This window comes from Lotus japonicus, chromosome 6, assembly GCF_012489685.1.
Source record: "Lotus japonicus ecotype B-129 chromosome 6, LjGifu_v1.2".
Taxonomy (NCBI): Eukaryota; Viridiplantae; Streptophyta; class Magnoliopsida; order Fabales; family Fabaceae; genus Lotus; species Lotus japonicus.
Window position 1 is genome coordinate 53277678 of NC_080046.1, and position 20281 is coordinate 53297958.

Genomic DNA, 20281 nt, shown 5'->3' on the forward strand with positions numbered 1-20281 from the left:
GAAAGATTTTTAAATTAACTTAGACTTCGCTTGAAAGAGCTCATTCGAACTTATATTATAACATAAACGCTTATGTATGACTTTGTGAGAGCTTATGGCTCATAAGCTTTTTGATGAGCCTATAAATAAGAGTTTATGCTCATCTACAATTTATTTGCAACTTATCTCAAATTAGCTTATGAATAAGTGTTTACACTATAATCGCTTAATTAAGTTGCTTACTGAAAGCACTCTTAAAACACATGAATACAATATCAATAAAAAAAGTGTAATTACTCTGTCATCTAACCCAATGGATAGGATTTGGCTCTGATTTGTCTAGAGTTTCCAAAATATTCTTCACCAAAACCCCTTCTTCTTCTTCTTCTTCTTCTTCTTCTTCTTCTTCTTCTTCTTCTCCGATGGGTGATGTTCTGAGTCCCTTCACAATCACAACCCCTCCTCCACCATCTTCCCCATCAAACGAGAACAACAGCATGGTCATACTATACTATGGTCTAGTGGTGGTGGGAACAGCAGCCATAGTGTTAGCCATCTACAACATCATCATCATCAAACGCTGCCACAACCGGCGCCACTCTAATCAGCCACCACAGCCAAATAGTTTGGTTGAAGGGGTCCCTGATAGTGAAAGCAGGAGCTTTGACAACCCACATAGGAACTTGCTTTCAAGCTTCAAGTACAAGAAGGAAGTGATTTCAACAAAAGATTTAGAGGAACAACAACAAGGTGGGGTTGCTGGTGGCGGCGGCGGCGGTGGTGGTGATGATTATGATTGTGAATGCCCTGTTTGTTTATCAGTTTATGAAGAAGGGGAAGAGGTGAGGAAGCTGCCACGGTGCAAACACTCGTTCCATGCTCCTTGCATAGACATGTGGCTTTACTCTCACTTTGATTGCCCAATTTGCAGAACACCGGTTGCTGTTGGTCCTATGTGTCATGGTTTTCCAGCAGAGGATTCTCGTGGTGAATCTGATGGTGTCCCTGTTTGATGATTCTGGAAATGTTGTGGGGCCTGTTGTGTTGCTTATGGGATGAGACATTAATTGAGTGTACCACAGCTAGCTTCATCACCACACACTAGTCACTAGGTACTTTTGGAGTAATCCAGGGTTTAGATTAAGTTGGATAAGAAAATTGTTAGCTGTTGCTTATAATCCACAAGCACTTCATTTCATATTAAGTGTATGTAAGGATTTTTTTTTGGAAAGAAATACATGTTAATACGATTTAATTTTCCAGTTTTGATATATTCACATTTTCATTCTCTTACGTATCATTTCAGCTCACTTTTTTTTTTCATTTCTATTTCTTTTTATTCTACAATATTGTCAATTATATCTCACATTTTCTCTCTTTTACTCTTATATCTCATTAGGAGGATGGGAATTCAATTATTTTCCTAAATATAATGCAGGCAAGTGATGCAGCAGCCACTGCCCTGAAGTCTGAATAGGACCCTGTTCTCTGATAATTAGTTAATTACTAATACTACTGAAGATGCTTCTGCCATTTTTGACCAAAAAAAGATGCTTCTGCCATCAATTTTATAGTCTTCTGACCCGTTCGTGCCATTATTAATTTTCCATAGCAACCAGCATAAGTGTCATAAATGCTTCAAAGAAGAATGCATAGTTGTTCAAAATTGATATTTCTTATACCTATAGATTTTTGTTAAACTCAATGCTAATTCACATTTGAGTCGTGTGACAAATACTTATTCCTCCCTTGATATGTTAAGATTTGTGTTTTCTAAATAACCAGACTGGCACTTCATTGTCATAGATCGAAGTTGGTTTTATCCTTAAAAATACATTACATCAAAAGGGGAAAATATATAAATTATGAAATTATTGGTTAAAATTACGTTTTATAAATATTTACCCAAATACGCAGTTAGTTACATGTTACAGGGTGATTTTTCTTAACTTGTTAATAATTTGAGAAAAACATTTTGAAGGTAGTTGCGATGTACATATATTTTATGAAGGTAGATATACTATTACTACATATAAATAATAATTCAAGGACGCACCACTTATCAAAACTGAACAGTAAATTTTATTTATATAAAAAAAAACTATGCATAGTCATGAGTTTATCAAATCCTGGTACAACTTATCAATTGTAGTTATATGATACACATAAGCTTCACTTTTCCCAGTAAATCTGTTCCTATATCATGGAGGAAATACTACATTTTTCTCAAGTTGTCTAACCTTGCCTGTAAATCACTATCTATCCCGCCATCATCAGTCGCTGCAGTTTCAACTTGAGGAACCTTAGTACTTGCAGCTGGAGCAGCAACAGCAGATGATGGTGCATTCAAAAGCTGTACATCAAAATGACAAGTTATGCATTAATTACTATAGTCATTCAAATCATTTATTTTCATGTGAAAAACAAATGTTCAATGGGAAATAAGTAATGAGTATACCTCTTGGTTTACATTAATTCCAATCTCATCAAGAACCTGGTTCACTAGATCGTCTGTTTCCTCTTCTTCCTCATCCCCTTCCAAAGCATCATCTATTGCATCTCCCATCACCTCAGTCGTCAATTCCATCTTCTCATTCTGTCTCTCAAATTCTTGCATGATTTTCTGCAAAGATGGCAAGTTCATTTGCCTATTCATTTGCCCCATCGCCTTCGTCACCCCTTTCATCGCCTCACCCATTGCTTGTGTTGACTTCAATGTCTGCACAATTGTAGTACAAAACAACTAGCTTTTAGTACTCATGTAAGTGAAAGAGTGGGTTTTGACTTTTGATCAAACCTTTGAAGGTATTAGCCAGTTAATCAAATTATAAGAAACACAAAATACTATGAGCCTTAGGACTGAACTACTATGCTGTAATGACAATATGTGCTATTACAAATTGAAAACAATAGATACAATCAACACAACCACATACCTGAATTCTGAGAGATACACCTTGGAGCTGCGATTTTAGCTTATAAAACTTTTCAACCTGATGCCTTGTTCTAACAAGATCTTTTGCCATAACTCTAACAGCTCCCTGGACAACATTACATGAAACACAAAAATGGTATTGGTGAAACATAAAACCCTCCTTAAAAAATAAATCAAAAGTTAACCATAGACAGAGGATAAAATACACATAAACAGAGCCTCGCAAATAAAATTAGTTTTGGTATAAAAAAATTAAACACACTAGTCAAAGTGTTGAAGAAAAACTACATTCATCATGTGCAAGCCAGTCACACTATCTTGCCAAAACCACATCAGTTGAAAGTTCACATTTTAATGTCATGCTACTTCTCAATACCACTAAACAGGATGTAGTGGAGTTTAAGAAAATGAGAGTCCTGATTATTATCTTATCAGTTGTTTAAATAATCGAAAAATAAACATTACAAATTTATTTAGTTTGGTAGAGAATGAGAGACACCATAACTTGATTCACCTATTCACCTATTTAGTACATAATAACATAAATCCAATGTTTCCTAAACCATGTATTGCAACTGACATTGCAAAGAATATCAGAAACATGAATGGAATTCAAGAGTCAAAGATATCCAGGAAAGGAAAAATTAGATGCTTCTGATTTGTTGCATGCAATTTAATTCAGGTCTATTGCTTTATTTTTAAGGAGATAGGAGAGCTAAGAATCTAATTAGTTATGAGACAGTGCAACAGTAACAGAACCATAAGGAAAACAGGCAGGGAATCATTCTGATTGCGCCAAGTGCAGCAACAAGTCTAATCCCTAAAACTAATGTGAATTTATATATCTTGGTTATTATAAATGATGAGATTAAGCAGAAAAATCTCCCCAACCACAAGTATCAACGGTAGGATACAGAGCAAATTATATGAAAATAGTAAGAATATCATCTGAGCAGCCAACACATTACCATGTTTTTCCAAAAGAAAAAAGAGCTACAAATGCCAACCACACACCTATACCAAAGTAGCTGAGGTGGGGTGGCATAAATCTCCGATAAAAAAAACAGCTTAACTACCATGTTCAACAGTCAACATGCTAAAACCAAAAACCAACTATAAGAGGTAAATAACACAGTCAAGACAGAGACACAATACCATTTGGCCTTGTTTGGCACTTTTCTTTATCTCCAAAATCAATTTCTTCTCTTGTGCTTGTAAACCTTGCCTCTCGCGCTCAATTTCTCTAATCGATTTGTCCAACATTCTCTTATTTTCCCGCAGTAGCTCTGAAAGTCACAAAATTCACAGTCATAGCCTTACAAACCAATACATATTGTTTCAATTTGCAAAAAGCATATCAAACCAAATCAATCAAAAAAATTTGTCAATGCAAGCAGGAAACAAACAATCCTCACAGAGATAATACCACAATTTCAATCAAATAATCAACTACACAAGCCAGTTAGTACTAGTTCCTTAAAATTATGATTCTCATAGCTGCAAAGTATGGTTGAAAACTTGAAATTGAAAAAAAAAAGACCATACTTTTTTTTGTAATTCATGCATATCACCAGAAGCTAAGACTAATTAGATGCAATAAGCTTCAATTGAGGGTTTATCTAAGGCATATTTATCGCATAAAGTTGATTTTTTTGTGCATAAACGGTGATGGGGTAGATCATGTTAAAGAAAAATATAAAAATTGCAAAATCTTAGTGACAGGTACAACTCAAAAATCGAAATTGAGCAAAACCCATTTGCTGAATTCGAAGAAAGTTTCAGATTTTGGATTCAAAGTGAGCAGAAAAATTGATGGGGGGACATGGGTATGATGAAGAAACCTGCGGGCGTTTTTCTCTTGCCGAAGATGAAACTCATGGTGGTGGATCGAGTCGAAAACAGAGCGTGAATGGGTTCCGATCGTGTTCTGTGATTTGGTGGAGATTGATGGAAAGATGAGATGGTTTTGATGGTGCAGTTGCAGGTTGCTTACGCGGTAGAGGTAGCGTTGAAACAACGAATCATTCACCGAAGGAACCTTCTCTCCCAATAGTTAAATTTGTTTTTAGTCCTTGTAAAATTAAGTAGATAAGATTTGGTCCTTTTAAAAAATTTATGATTTTTAGCCTCAGCATTAATCACATTAATGATATTATTTTTTGACTTAAAAAAAATATTATTTTTGACAGCCCGATAGGAATCGACTTACTACTCAACTCATATGTCTTTTAACTCCTACCGCTTGAGCTATCATACTGGGACTAAATATTTCAATTGACAATAGTAATATTAGTCCTCCGTTTATTTTGTGATGACTACAATTAAGACCAAGAAAGGCTGAGCTAAAATAGAAAGGATTTAACTTAACATTTGAATATAAAAATGAGCATATTTAAATTTGATCATCTTCCCTCTTTTAATGATCAAAGTGCTCTTTATTTTCTTTACAAAATTCCTCTCTTAAAATTTAGGCTTAAATACTCTGTAGTCCCTGAAATTGTCTGGCGTATAAAAATAAGTCCTTGAAAAATATTTTTCCGATTCAGGATCCCTGAAATTTCTTTTTTAATCTAAATAAGTCTCTACCCGTGTTCTGAGCTTATGGGGCTCTTATTTTGCACCGTCATCAATTCCACGTGTATTTTTTCTTTTTCTTTAATTCCAAGTGTGTTAATGAATTATAATTAACAACTAAATCTCAAAACTAATCCCTAACTAATTAATCCCTATCTGGAAAAAAAAAACTAATTAATCCGGATCTACAAAATGTATGGGAAAAAAAATCCCTTTTGGGAATCTCTATCAGTGTGCGTAAAAAACTGATTTGCAATTGAATCACCAGAAAATTCAGCAACCTTCACCTTTCAAACTTCAAAAATTGAAACTCCAGCAACCTTCACCTCTCAGTCCTAACAACAACTTAGTAATCTACGAAATGTATGGAAAAGATATACATATCCAAGAAAAAGCACAAGCCAAATTTGCAAAATGTATGAACAAGATCTTGATCCAACCTTCGCAGAATCCAAATCGCACAAGACCCGATTGGAAAAGGAACAAGGTTACAGGGGTAGAATAAGGGGAACAACAGACCACACCACGCACCCTTACTCTAGATCTGACCAGCTGAGCGTAGCTACGAGGACGACGGCGACCTTCAAGGGTGGCTGCAAGTGTGGCTTCCATGGTCACGACGACTGGTTCAAGAGCGTCGACAAAGCTTCGAGCGTGGCTCCCAAAATGACGACGGATGCTTCGTACTGCGAGGACTTCCCATCGACGAGGCTGAAGTACTCCTCTAGACTTTGGATAAGGGAAGGTGAGGTGGGATTTGGTCATGAGTTTGGGTTTTTTTTTTTCTGGGTTGGAGCTTTTTCTACTTTCTTTTCAACAAGAAGATGATGAAATTCTTGGTATATTTCCTAGGTTGGTGTTTGTTTGTTGGGGTTATGGAGTTTTATCTTGAAAGAGATAAAAGGCGGGATCAAGAAAAAAAGAAGCAGAAGGAGGATGGAGAAGAAGATGAACAGAACGTTGAAGAATGAGGATGAAAATTAGAATGAATTATGGGATTAATAAGATTAAGAATAAATTAGGATTAGGGATTAATTAGATTAACAATAACTTAGGGTTAGGAATTAATTTTAACAGTTGGAAAATAACAAAAATAGAAAATACACTTGGAATTGATGACTGTGTAAAATAAGAGCCACATAAGCTCAGAACACGGGTAGGGACTTATTTAGATTAAGAAAGAAATTTCAGGGATCCCGAATCGAAAAAATATTTTTCAGGGACTTATTTGCATACGCATAACAATTTTAGGGACCTCTAGAGTATTTAAGCCTAAAATTTACTATGTTGACAACATTCCCTTGGTCATATACTAGATAGTTAGTTGTAACGTCTTTGGTAATTATTGTGTCTGATGAAAACCGTGGTGAGAAGCTAATCTCTTAATCCAACTCGATCGTCCAATGTAAGCCTTTTGCAGTGATAATGGAGGCCTAACTTGCGAAAGGACATCAAGCTTATATCTAACATTGTTTGGTCATCATACAAGACCATTAAATATTGCTCGAACGTGTTTCAATGTGTTCCACTTGACACATCCCATACATCAGGTAGACTTAGCCGACTTACTGAGGGAATTGATCTCGAACATCGATCGTACTACCCCGACTATTAATTAATTAAGAAAAAATGATATTTGAGACCAATGATTGGACCAAAGCTTTATCCTCATTTCTTTAGATCATGTACAATGGTTTGTTTAATTTACTCACTCTCAACACCATTTTTTTCTCTTCCCAACACTCCACATCATCTTCTCTCTCCAATTCAACACTCATTCAACTTTTACCCACTCCAATGGTTTTTCATTCAACACCAACACCCTACCCCACCACTTTTTTATTTCATATTTTTATTTAATTTTATATTTTTATTTTTATTATTTACATAAAATTACAATTATCGATTTAAATTAAATTAAAACAATAAACACTTAACAATTTTTTTTAAAATATAGACAATAATTTATTTTATTTCCTTAACTTAAAATGGAAGACAACAAACTAAGCACACAATAATTTATTTTATTTTCTTAACTTAAAATGCAAGACAACAAACTAAGCACACAACACACAAATAACGTAATTAGTACGATACAAATCATCTTCAATCACGAAACATTTCCAAACTTTGCCCATATGTGCTTCACTAGATCTGCTTGCAGTTCGTGATGAACATTTGGATCACGCAACTCGGATCTAGCACGCACATGATTTGCAAAAGCGGGCAAAACCTCGGTCGAGTATGGTTGCGGTGTACTAGATCCACCTTCCCCAGATTGCTCAAAATCGGTCCAACGTTGAGCATATGAATCTCGTTCATCCTCAACAATTATATTATGTAATATGATGCATGACCTCAAAATGATACCCAAATCAGTTATGTCCCACAAACGAGCTGGTTCACGGATGATTTTAAAACGAGCTTGAAGCACTCCAAATGCACGTTCGATGTCCTTCTGATATCCCTCCTGATATTTTGCAAATAACTTATCGGGTTCATTTTGAGGAAGTCTAATCGATTTGACGAAAGTTGGATAAGAAGGGGAGATACCATCAGCTAGATAGTATGCCATATTATAGGGACGTTGATTTAAAAAGAAATTCACACTTGGAGCCTTTCCCTGTTCCACGTCATCAAACACTGGTGACCGATCTAGAACGTTTATATCGTTCAACGTTCCCGGACATCCAAAAAAGGCATGTCAGATCCATAGATCATGAGTTGCAACTGCTTCAAGAATAACTGTTGTGGTTCCCTTATCCCCTCTATCAAATTGACCTTCCCATGCTTTAGGACAATTTTTCCACTCCCAGTGCATTAAGTCAATACTCCCGATCATGCCTGGGAACCCCCGCATTTCACTAACATGTAGTATTTTTTGCAGGTCATCTTCGGTTGGTGCTCTAAGGTACTCTTGCTCATACAATCGTATGATTCCTTTACAGAATCTACGTAAACACTCCAGTGCTGTAGTACCTCCTATTTTGATGTACTCATCGACTGCATCTGCTGCCACACCATATGCTAACATTCGCATTGTTGAGGTACATTTTGCAAAGGGTGATATACCTTCTTTATTGGCTGCATCAACTCGCTGGGTGAAGTAGTTATCACTACTTGAAAGGTCCGCAACGATTCGAAGGAAAACATGTTTCTGCATCCGGTACCGACGACGAAACATTGCATCGTCATATGTAGGCTCATTGGCAAAGTAGTCGTCAATTAGCCTTTGGTTTGCCGCTGCATGATCTCTACTGACATATTTTCTACTACGAGGTGCACTATCTTCCAATATTTTGTTTCGACACTCTCTAAATCGGTTGAGTATATAAGTTTCTTCAAGTTGACTATTTAGAATGTATGTTGCCATATCAAAAGGATATTCAGATGGATCCATTTGTTGTGAAATTTGAAGTAGAGTGGAAGATATTTGGGATATTGGTACATCAATGGATCTATGAATCCATATATATAAGTACATTGAATGGTGGACATTGACGGATTCGAAATAAGTTATCAACTAGAGTTAATAATAGGATAAGGACTAGATTCGAATTGAGTGGTACATATTCAAACACAATAACTCATACATTAAAGCCAAACACTACTGACTTGACACCATTGACAAATTATTAAAGCAAACACTACATACTTGACACCACTTTCGGATTTGAAATAAGTTATCAACTAGAGTTAATTATCGGAAAAGGACTAGATTCGAATTGAGTGGTACATATTCAAACACAGTTAGTTACCCATACATTAAAGCCAAACACTACTGAAACTTGACACCACTGACAAATTATTAAAGCAAACACTATAGACTTGACACCACTATCGGATTTGAAATAAGTTATCAACTAGAGTTAATTATCGGAAAAGGACTAGATTCGAATTGAGTCGTACATATTCAAACACAGTTACCCATACATTAAAGCCAAACACTACTGAAACTTGACACCACTGACAAATTATTAAAGCAAACACTACAGACTTGACACCACTGACAAGTTTGACCGAATACAGACAAATACTCGATTGAAATTAATTTCCACATAACTCTTGAGACAACTTCTTCAACAGCTCTTTCTTACGGTCATCGAGATGCTCTTCAGAACTTAGCTTTAGATACAAATTGATTTTCTTAGTATGAGTCTTGTCTTTCATCAATTGGTTAGTCTCTTGTTGCACCGATGTTATCTTCTCCAATCGTTCAAGCTCTTTCTCCTTGAATTGTTTGAATTCAGCCCAATCTTTGTCCACCTCCTCCAAGGCAGCTTCTCTACTTTTCTTTTTTACTCTTTTTTTTAGCTGCCTCCCTACCCATTGGACGAGGAATTGATCCTATAGAGTTTGAGCCACATGCATCACTCTCGTGAGATCTCTTAGATCCACTACTTGAGCCACAATTTCCTCCTACTTGACTACAAAAACGTGGTAGATCACGGAGAGCGTGCCATTCTTCCATCAAAGTAAATTGAACATTCTTCCCACTTGCGAATAATTCCTGCGCTTTTGCCAAAACATCATTCTCCAACCAACCGCTTCCTTGCGAACGCTTAGCGCCAATCCATTTACCCAGTATTTTGTTCATATAATTCCAACGGTTTCGGCATGCAACTCCATCACGCGGAGGATCGAATGAGCAATGCTCTTTACAATACTCAGCAATATCTCTCCAAAATGTTTCTCCTTTCTGGTTTTTTCCGACAACACTCCTTGTTCCACATTTAATCCACCCACTAATTAGCACCAAATTTTGTGCAGTGTTCCATGTTGGTGACAGGATTTTTTTTCTCTTAGGAGTTGAATCCTCTTGATTTGAAGTGACTTGATTAGCAGCTGTCATGCCACCGAGAGTCATTTGTGTTGAAAATTCGGGAAATTCAGGTGCATCAACACTCGAAAAATTTTCATTCACCATTGGCATATAACCACTAAACGGGGGTGTTTGAGATGGATATCTCATAGATCCATAAGATGGATGAAAGGATGACTGGTTCAAATTTGGTGCAAAACCAAAATTATGTATGTTTTGAGGACGTGGGTTGGAAAATTGATTTGGATCTTGATAATTGTTGGGATTTTGAGGACGTGGGTTGAAAAATTGATTTGGATCTTGATAATTATTGGAATTTTGGTAGTTATATGGGTAGTTAGAAGAATTCTGGGTGTTGAAATGATAATTGTTGGGATCCATTTCAAAATAAAGGCTAATAGAAAGATAATAAGATGGTGAGAAAGATAATAACATGGTGAAAAACTTGGTTTTTTTTTCTGTGTCCAAATCAAATGAACCAGTCTCTATTTATAGAGGGAAAAAAGTTATGAATTTTGGTTAAAAAAAATTTCCAAAAATTTATTTTTTCAACGAAATAATTGAGTTTAAAACATTTAAAAACAAAAAATCCGGCCAACGAATCACCTTCTGCCACGCGTCCCCCCTATCCATTCCAGCCGTTTCTCTCTCCTCCCGCCTTTCCCTGACGCGCCCTGTCTGCGCGTGGCTCCCACGCGCCTGGCTACCACCAATCCAAAGCCGCCACGTGGCACCGAGCAGCTCTCTCAACTTTGTTGAACACTCTCAACACTTCTCTCCTCCACCTCATCCTCAACAAAACCTCAACAACCACTACAAACCCTCAACAAAATTCAACATCTCTCTCAACATACCATTGCACTTGGTCTAACAATAGAAGCTTTTATCCACTTTAACGTATACATGGGCCTCAGCTGTGTAGTGGGTTGTCCTTACTTTTGGGCTCTTGAGGTGCCTAACACGTTTGGGCTGACAATTGTTTATGCGACTTACAAATGCATGCAATCTTGACCCAAAAAAATACAGATGCATACAATAAGCATTAATTTTGTAAATAGACCTAACATTACAAAAAATATCCCATTCCTTCACATCTATATATTATAGAAAAGAACAACTTCTAGCATGACGTGTCGCTCTCACAGGCCAAGTTAGTGACGTGTCGCTCCCAGATTAATTCTCACCTAATATTTTACATGTAAGCTCTTTCTCCTTGGCCTCACTTGCCACATGTGCCCTGATTTTTCCTTACCTTATTTCTCCTTAATAAAGAAATACATTTTTAAATTTTAGATTTGATTAGGATTTAGGTTTTTTATTTCTTGATTTTATCTTAATTTATTTTTGATTTATTTTTAGAGTATTAATTAATTTTTATGGTATTTTTATTGAATTTTCGGATTTTTAATTAATTCCGCATTTTATGAGTTTTTATTGTGATTTGCTAGATTTTGATAGTTTTTATCTATTTTTATTTAGTACATTTTTAAATTTTAGATTTGATTAGGATTTATGTTGTTTATTTCTGTATTTTATCTTAATTTATATTATTATTTATTTTTAGAGTATTAATTATTTTCTATGTTATTTTTATTGAATTTTCGGATTTTTAATTAATTCCGGATTTTATGAGTTTTTATTGTGATTTGTTAGATTTTGATAGTTTTTATCTATATTTATTTAGTACATTTTTAAATTTTATATCAATATATATTAGAAAAAAAGAATTTCTATTAGGCAGATTTAGTGACGTGTCATTTTCACGTTAATTCTCAGAAAAAAAATTCCACGTGTCATTTTCAGGTTAATTTGCATAAAAAAATACATTTATAAATTTTAGATTTGATTAGAATTTAGGTTGTTTATTTCTTGATTTTATCTTAATTTATTTTTGATTTATTTTTTGAGTATTAATTAATTTTTATGGTATTTTTATTGAATTTTCGGATTTTTAATTAATTCAAGATTTTATGAGTTTTTATTTTGATTTGCTAGATTTTGATAGTTTTTATCTATATTTATTTAGTACCTTTTTAAATTTTAGATTTGATTAGGATTTAGGTTGTTTATTTCAGGATTTTATCTTAATTTATCTTATTATTTATGTTTAGAGTATTAGTTAATTTTTATGGTATTTTTATTGAATTTTTGGATATTTAATTAATTCAAGATTTTATAAGTTTTTATTGTGATTTTTAGATTTTTGTAGTTTTTATCTATCTTTATTTAGTAGCTTTTTAAATTTTAGATTTGATTTAAAAGATTTTTCCTAATTATCTAAGATTTACCTAGATTACTCCTTACTAAATTTATTTCATCATGATTTAAATAGATTATTAATATCTGAAAAAAAAATTTCATAAAATTTTAAAAGATTAAAAAACTAAAAATTCAATAAAAATACCTTAAAAATTAATTAATAAAAACTACCAAATCACAATAAAAACTCATAAAATCCTTAATTAAATAAAAATCCGAAAATTCAATAAAAATAAAATAAAATATAATTAATAATCTAAAAATAAACTTTTTTTACCTAAAATTTATTTCCATAACAAATCTTGAAACCAATTTTTAAAATTTAATTTTCAATTTGAGAAACTTTTTCATAAAATATTAAAATCTTAAAAGATTTGCCTTAATTATCTAAGATTTACCTAAATTGCTCCTTACTAATACTGCATCGGTCATCTCCTCCCCTACATGTCTCTACTGTGAACCGGTTGACATGGAGGAAAAAAATGAGGAAGATTACTCGAGTATGCAACTTGCTTAATGTGGTGTTAATAATTGAGTAAGTTGATAATTGTGTAAGTGTTTGACATAAATGTTTATGCTTCGCTTCCTAAAGGTTTTTTTGTTGCTGAATTTGATTGACCTAATTAGTGAGCACTATATTTGGTAGTGTTGATTCAATTCCTAAAAGCCATGTCATTTAATTTTCTCTTAATTTGTTCATTGTTCCCTATTTTGTGATTGTTTTGTTTAATTTCATATATGCTTTAGTATTTGTTGGTGGTCTCTGTGATGCTTCCATATCTCTTAAATAAACTAATGTTGTGATGCTTTCTCTTATGCAACCCTTATTCTGAATGTTCTTAATCGGCCAATTGATAGAAGACTTACATGCTTTTATCCTTCCCATTGCAAGTTTATTTAATTGCATCATTATCTTTCAGTTTTGGCTGTCAAAACTTCATCTACAATGTCAGCATCATGAAGGCAGAGAAACTCTTTCAGAAGAAGGGACGTCCAACAAATTTGACCCAGGATCCTAGATAAAGAAATGAGATTTAGGTAAGATACTTATTCATATGATTGCTTTCAATTCCAGATTTTGCTATTTTTCTTATTAATTAATAGCTTTTTTTTGTTGTCAATTGTAAATCGCTTTTAGACATAGCTATAGTCTCTTTTATTTTGCTTTACTATCTCAATAGTGGAAGCTTTTTTTCAATTAGTACATGGGTTAAAATTATAAATTTGCTTAACTAAAGGTCTAATTCTATTTGATTTTCAGGCAGTTTCCTGTTTGGCTCAAGAATGTTTGGATCTTAGAATTATTAATCTGATCAAATAAGTAACTTTTCCAGCATGTGGTTCATTATACTTTTCGTCTCCATTTTTTTACTGCAATTCTTGATCTGATGTGAAATGGGGTTAGGATATAAGATTGGTGGCAGAATGAACATTTCTTGGTTCATATAATGAGGATAGGGACTTTGCTGAGCTCTATGGACATCACTTCTCATCCCAATTTTAGGTAAGGGAAGACATTTATTATAGTCTTCACACATTCTGATTGCTTAGTATAAAAAGATTATTAACTCTTATCTGGGTTTTATGGACTTGCATGTCTGCTGCTCACCGTTTTTTTTGGTAATTCAATTGTTTTCCACTACCTAAACATTATTTCATTGTTCCTCTCAATCTATTTTGTCCATCTCACATGTGCAATGTAAGCTCTTGCTTCGTTTGCAATTTGGTTTTGCATTTTTTTTCTATAACAGATGCATCATCTTGCACAATTTAATATCATTCCCAATGTTGTAGAGTAAAAGAAATACATTGATGCTCCCAACTACCAAAGAAGCATGACGATAATTGATGATATATGATGGATTTGCAAGAAATGGAGCATGAGTTCTACACCAAGAATAGTATAAAATGTGTTATTCTAAATATAGTTGGTGGCTACTATACAGCTCTAAAGGACCACACTTCTTGATAAATGGTGGCAAAAAAGAGCATGCAAAGATCAATGTTTGTTGTAATGATGTTTCAATGTGTTGCCCCTTATGTATAAGTAAATCCTTCTCCTATTTTGACATGTGTTACATTGAAAATTTTAAAATCTTCCTTTTAACTTTAGAGATTTTTTTATTCATATGTAACGTGACATATTGTTTTATATAAAAAGTATCATTATATATTTTTTAAATAATCATTATACTCTAATATTGTGTTAAATTACAAATAAAATCAAATGAGATACCAACCGAATGCATTCAGTTATAAATGGAGAGGAGAAATTTCTGCACCAAAAATTTATTACCAAAACAAATCTATGTTGGCTCATTTAAAAATTTTAAATATGAGAAACTTTTTCATAAAATATTAAAATCTTCTTTTCAACTTTAGAGATTTCTTTATGTATATGTAACGTGAGATTTTATTTTATATAAAAACTATCACTATATTTTTTTAAACAATCATTATATTCTAAACTAATTGATTGATATTATGTTAAATTTCAAATAAAATCAAATGGGATACCAACTGAATGCATTCGGTTATAAATTGAGAGGAGAAATTTCCGCACCTAAAATTTACTGCCAAAACATATCTATGTTGGCTAATTTGAAATCTATGCAAAATTATTTTTGTCGGTTTAAGGTTCGTAAATTTTGTACAAAATCTGATATATTGGTATTTTATGACTTCAAATAAACAAAATGATGTCATATTTTATGATTTATCTTTCACAACCCTAATTTGTGCTACTATCACATTCTTTTTTTCCCATGATTAATATGTGTTTATCATCTACTTTATTATAATTGTTCTTACATTCTTAGTATGTTAAATTTTTTATAATTTAAAATATGATCGATGTATCAAATACAATAGACACATTCTTTTTTTTTTTCCATGATTAATATGTGTTTATCATCTGTTTCATTAAGATTTTTCTTACATTTTTAGTATCTTAAATTTTTTTATAATTTAAAATATGATCGATGTATCAAATACAATAAACATATTTCCCGTGCAACGCACGGGTAAAAAGAACACTAGTAGCTTAAAACATTAGTATATTTTACACATCTTAGTATATTTATATGCACTTTCTAAATTATTTTCTTTTCAACAATATGTTATTCAATTATTGAAATACATGATTCTAGTGGAACTTACATAATTTTTAACAAATAGATAAATGTGTTGTGAAAGATTGAAGATGTCACTTGCTAGATACATAATTTATACAGCTATAGATTACTAGTCATTATTTATAGGGGACATATAAAGCACCGTGCCGGGCACACGTGCGCACGTGACAGATGATTTTTCTCTTTACAAAAGCTGTGAGATGCTTCTGTGATAGTTCTGTCATGCTGTGAGCCCAAGGTATCCACGTGTGGGCTTTGTTTTACATGCCTTCCACTTTTATGAATATAAAAATGTGACATAATTTTTTTTTTGAAAACAGAAAATGTATTATTGAATAAATATGTCACATAATTATTTAATATAAGTAATAACTATATTTAGCTTTTTTGGGTACATAACTCTATTTGGCTTATATAATTATATTGAATTCATTTATAATATTAATTATTTTAGTTTTATAATTATTTTTGTATTTAATATCATTATCGTTTTTTAATTATTGTCATCTTTCATATTGGTACAAAATAAAAAAAATAGATTATGTTAAAAAATAAAGCAATTCATTTTAAGTCAATGAATGTTAGTATAAATGTTCAAAGTATCAAAACAATAATTTAACTATAAAATAGCTGTATTCAATTATCCATATATACTTTAACGTTCATGATTACACTTTCAAAAAAAAAAAACGTTCATGGTTACATTTCAAAAAAAAAACGTTCATGATTAATAGCATGTCACTATGTCAGAATTTAGGCATATCCTAAGTACTTATTGTACCGACCAAAAATAGAATGAAACTGAATATCGAGTTAGGAATATTTATATACTAATAGGAGTACTAGCTTTCCTCATTAATTTTGCATATATATTAAACTCAAATCTTAAGGAAAGGAAAAATCAAGTACTAACCAATTATCCTTGTGACATGAACGTCCCTGTATGCATCCATTTTGTCGATGATTACAACCTTCAATGTTCAAGCTCATATTATAAAAATAGTTTTGGAATAGACCATAGCTGAATTTAGAGAGGCTAGTTGCAGAAGTATGCACCCTTCCTTGTCAACAAAGATGCCAAAGGGGATCATAAATGTGTTGATGTATATGGCTGTTACAAGTGGTCCTAATTGGGTTTCAGCCTTAAGTGATAATGTGAACTTGCTTCCACATGATCGAGTCTGCTACGCATTTATAATTTTCGTATAGTACTTGCCACTGCTTCTGTTTGGTTGTTAAGAAACATCCCCACTACTGCTCACTGGCACTTTGTTTTTTCTAATTATGGTTAGTTGCTTGCACTATTTTATAACTTCATCATCTTAGATTTCTTATATAATTTTAAATTAAAATATCTCTTATTCTTGTGCAATATTAGCCATTTTATTATGTATACTTTCGCTAAGTCTTGTTAGGAGTCCTTCTATTTTTTTTTTTTTATTACAGTGGCTATTACAACCGCCCTCAATCCCTCATCAACCTCAATGCTTTGTTTGGTTGGGTGGAAAGAAAATGGAAGGAAGGAAAACACGGAAATCAATGAATGAATTTGGACTAAGAGTTAGTCCAAATTCATTCATTGATTTCCGTGTTTTCCTTCCTTCCATTTTCTTTCCACCCAACCAAACAAAGCCCAAATGTCACAATTTCCGCCTTAACTTTTTATACCTATATCTCTCTCTCCTGTTTCAATAAATAATGATAGACTCCAATCAAAATCATGTGTATGTGACATTCCGATAATCCCTTTTTAACACACTCACCTTCATGTCTCATATGCAGTGATCTCAAAATTAAATTGGCTCTGAGCTTTCTTTTTCAACTTTTTATTTCTTCAGTTTTAATCTTTTACTTTAGGAAGGATCATGGAGGGATGGCGTTTAGGTCAACCAAATTTGGCCACTAGCTAGAATGGTGTAATTCATTTCATATCATATTATTCGCTAGGCATTGATCACAGCCTTTTATTTGTTCCTTTTTATGTGTTATTTTTCTCCTTTGTTTGGTGTGAAAAAGTTAGCTTGGATAAGACTCAAGAGCCATCATGCATGGCTGATCCTACCATATGTTGACTTCTGCAATTTCTAACAAGAGGGCCTACTCTTTCTGCTATGAATCCAATATTCCACTTTTACTTTCTTTTTAGGCTTAATTGCACTTTTGGTCCCCCAACTATGGCCTTCCTGCGAAAATCGTCCCTAAACTTCAAAATTAGCAAAACTCGTCCCTCAACTATACACACAGTTGCACTTTTGGTCTTCCGTTAGCATTCCGTCAGAAATCTAACAGATTGGGACTAGTGACGGAGATAATCCGTCACAATTCACAATCCAGTCACCAAATTTCTTCATCTTCCTCAATATAACCACCACTCATCCTCCCCCTCCTCATTCCTCACTTTCTCCATCTTCATCAACCTCAATCCGTCATCCTCCCCTCCCTTCTCCTTTCATTCCTCTTCACCACTACCTCCCTCAACCATCAACACAAACTCTCCATACTGAAATTGAATTGGAGCGGATTGCTGGAGAGAAAGGGGTTTTGGGTTTTTCTTCAACACTCTTTGCAGATCCCATTTTCTCATCTCCTCATGAAATTAGAAATCCATTTCACAACCCAAAAGAAGGAGTTGCAGACCTCTCCCTCCATATCTTCATCTCATCTTTCTCACTCGCACCTCTCCCTCCACCGAACCCACACCAGCAAACCACAACCCAGAACCACCTCTCCCTCCACCAACCCCACCCCTCCCCAGAAACCCAACCGGAACCCACCCAAACCCCACCCAGAAACTGAGCCCACAAACCCCTTCTTCCCTCTCACAATAGATCTACCATAACTGAGAAAGGAAAACCAGAGAAGAAAATCCAAGACTTTTTTTTTTCAGATCTCAAACCATTGTTACAGATACAGCTTCAACCTATCATATGGTGTCTGGAGAGGGGGAGCTCGAAGCTTGTAACCCAGAAACCCGACCAAAAACCCAGAAACTTTGAAGCTTTGAACGAGAACCATGATCTACAGAAGAGGAGGAGGAAGAGGAAACGGATTTAAGTGAGCTTCTTTATTTTTTCAATTAAAATACTATTTTTTCTCAATTTTATTTTTTCTTTATTTTTTAATTCATTTTTAACGGAATATTCTGTTAGTTTTCTGACGGAATGCTAACGGAAGACCAAAAGTGCAACTGTGTGTATAGTTGAGGGACGAGTTTTGCTAATTTTGAAGTTTAGGGACGATTTTCGCAGGAAGGCCATAGTTGGGGGACCAAAAGTGCAATTAAGCCTTCTTTTTATCTTTTTTTTTTAATTTATAGTATTTTGTAACAATGTCTCACTGTTGTGAGAGATTGCAGATGTCCATCGTCCTAATAAATAATCACACTCTATACTCTATGCTATTAAGCATGAAGAGGGAATACAAGATGAGACTCGTAGTTTGTTTGACTCTGTTCAAAACTTCAATTAGAAAAATCTTTTGTTTGTTCTATTCACACTGTTTTTGGTTATGAATATATCAATTAGGTAGCTTCAATTTTGGCTTTACAGCCAAGAGTATCAGTTCAAATTCACATTGTTTTTGCAACTTCCAAAGGGGCAAAAAGTGTAAGTAGTAATCATTCACTGAAATATTCTATGTGGGGGGCATTTTTACTATGTCTCACCAAAAGACCATATATGCTAAGCCAGCAGAAAAAAAGCTTCAGCTTTTTCATTTTTCATTTCTCATCTTGCGCAAAAGCTAGAGGGGAAAAATTGATGTGCTTTTGATTAAGACTAAGAAAAAAAAGTAAAAAGTTATTAAATTTAAGTTATTCATCTAACTTTGAACATTACTTTTTATCTCTCCCACTATGATTGGATATTTAAGCATCAACCTGATTTTATTAAATAAATTAAAAACAAAATTTGATAGTGCTTTTACTTTACCTCTTTTCAGTTTTCACTTTGAGTGATTTGACAAAAATTGTGCTAGTGAGTGAGCTTGAATTTCCAACCTCTTGCATCCAGCTATCCCCATTATGTGATTAGATTTCACTTTGTATCAATAGAAAGGTGATTTCATATTCTCTCAACCCTCAAGAGAAAAAGTAAATCATGAATCCACACCTCAGCAGAAATGATATGTTACCATCTAGCATTTGTACCATGAGTAACTTTACACTATAAATTAGTTTATAACAAGTGTTTGTATTTATGTTTAAGTTGGTAAAAAAGACACAATAATTCTATTTACACATATGCTTGTTTGTTTTTTCCTCTGAATCGGCGTTCATTTCCCAACTTGAGTTTCAGGATGCAAGGATGTTGCATTCCAATGCAGCGAATAACGTGGAAGACACTTTGCTCTTCTCTTGTTGTCTAAACCTAAAAGCAAAGAAGTGCAATAGGTCTGTTCGTAATTTAGGTTTAAATTAGTCAAAAATACATTCACTTCAATCACACAAAAAATGCAAATGAATCAAAATCTCATTTTAATTGTCTTGAAATAGGTGTTGATAAAATTATACATCAACCAATGAAAGACATATATTTACTTAAAACACATTCAAACTTTATTGAAATATAGGCTCCTATA

The 20281-nt window shown here is 33.6% G+C and overlaps 3 protein-coding genes across 3 annotated transcripts; 1 reads left to right on the forward strand and 2 right to left on the reverse strand.

The window, feature by feature from the left end:
* The first annotated feature begins 255 nt into the window (after positions 1-255).
* Positions 256-1234, forward strand: LOC130723331 (RING-H2 finger protein ATL16-like). Its single transcript, XM_057574332.1, has one exon. It carries the CDS (start codon positions 402-404, stop codon positions 990-992), a length of 591 nt encoding a protein of 196 aa, XP_057430315.1. The 5' UTR covers positions 256-401; the 3' UTR covers positions 993-1234.
* An 804-nt stretch (positions 1235-2038) lies between these two features.
* Positions 2039-4925, reverse strand: LOC130723330 (vacuolar protein sorting-associated protein 2 homolog 1). Its single transcript, XM_057574331.1, has 5 exons — positions 4756-4925; positions 4070-4200; positions 2916-3020; positions 2438-2698; positions 2039-2332 (listed from the first exon to the last, which is right to left on the reverse strand). Exons 1-5 carry the CDS (start codon positions 4790-4792, stop codon positions 2195-2197), a joined length of 672 nt encoding a protein of 223 aa, XP_057430314.1. The 5' UTR covers positions 4793-4925; the 3' UTR covers positions 2039-2194.
* Positions 4926-7598: 2673 nt separating this feature from the next.
* On the reverse strand, positions 7599-10691 carry LOC130725553 (uncharacterized). The gene is made up of 4 exons (XM_057576771.1): positions 10005-10691; positions 9547-9835; positions 7722-7921; positions 7599-7679 (listed from the first exon to the last, which is right to left on the reverse strand). The coding sequence occupies exons 1-4, from the start codon at positions 10689-10691 to the stop codon at positions 7599-7601; spliced, it is 1257 nt and encodes a 418-aa protein (XP_057432754.1).
* Between the last annotated feature and the right edge of the window lie 9590 nt (positions 10692-20281).

Bases quoted from the DNA above. Each gene is read 5' to 3' on its own strand.
- LOC130723331 (XM_057574332.1), top strand. From the start codon at position 402: ATGGGTGATGTTCTGAGTCCCTTCACAATCACAACCCCTCCTCCACCA.
- LOC130723330 (XM_057574331.1), bottom strand. From the start codon at position 4,792: ATGAGTTTCATCTTCGGCAAGAGAAAAACGCCCGCAG. The intron at 4,201-4,755 runs GTTTCTTCATCA...TGTGACTTTCAG, and splicing joins CAAGAGAAAAACGCCCGCAG to AGCTACTGCGGGAAAATAAG. The intron at 2,333-2,437 runs GTATACTCATTA...TTTGATGTACAG, and splicing joins GAATTAATGTAAACCAAGAG to CTTTTGAATGCACCATCATC.
- LOC130725553 (XM_057576771.1), bottom strand. From the start codon at position 10,691: ATGGATCCCAACAATTATCATTTCAACACCCAGAATTCTTCTAACTAC. The intron at 9,836-10,004 runs GCGCAGGAATTA...CAAACTCTATAG, and splicing joins AGAATGATGTTTTGGCAAAA to GATCAATTCCTCGTCCAATG. The intron at 7,680-7,721 runs GTTTTGCCCGCT...GCTAGATCCGAG, and splicing joins CGCAACCATACTCGACCGAG to TTGCGTGATCCAAATGTTCA.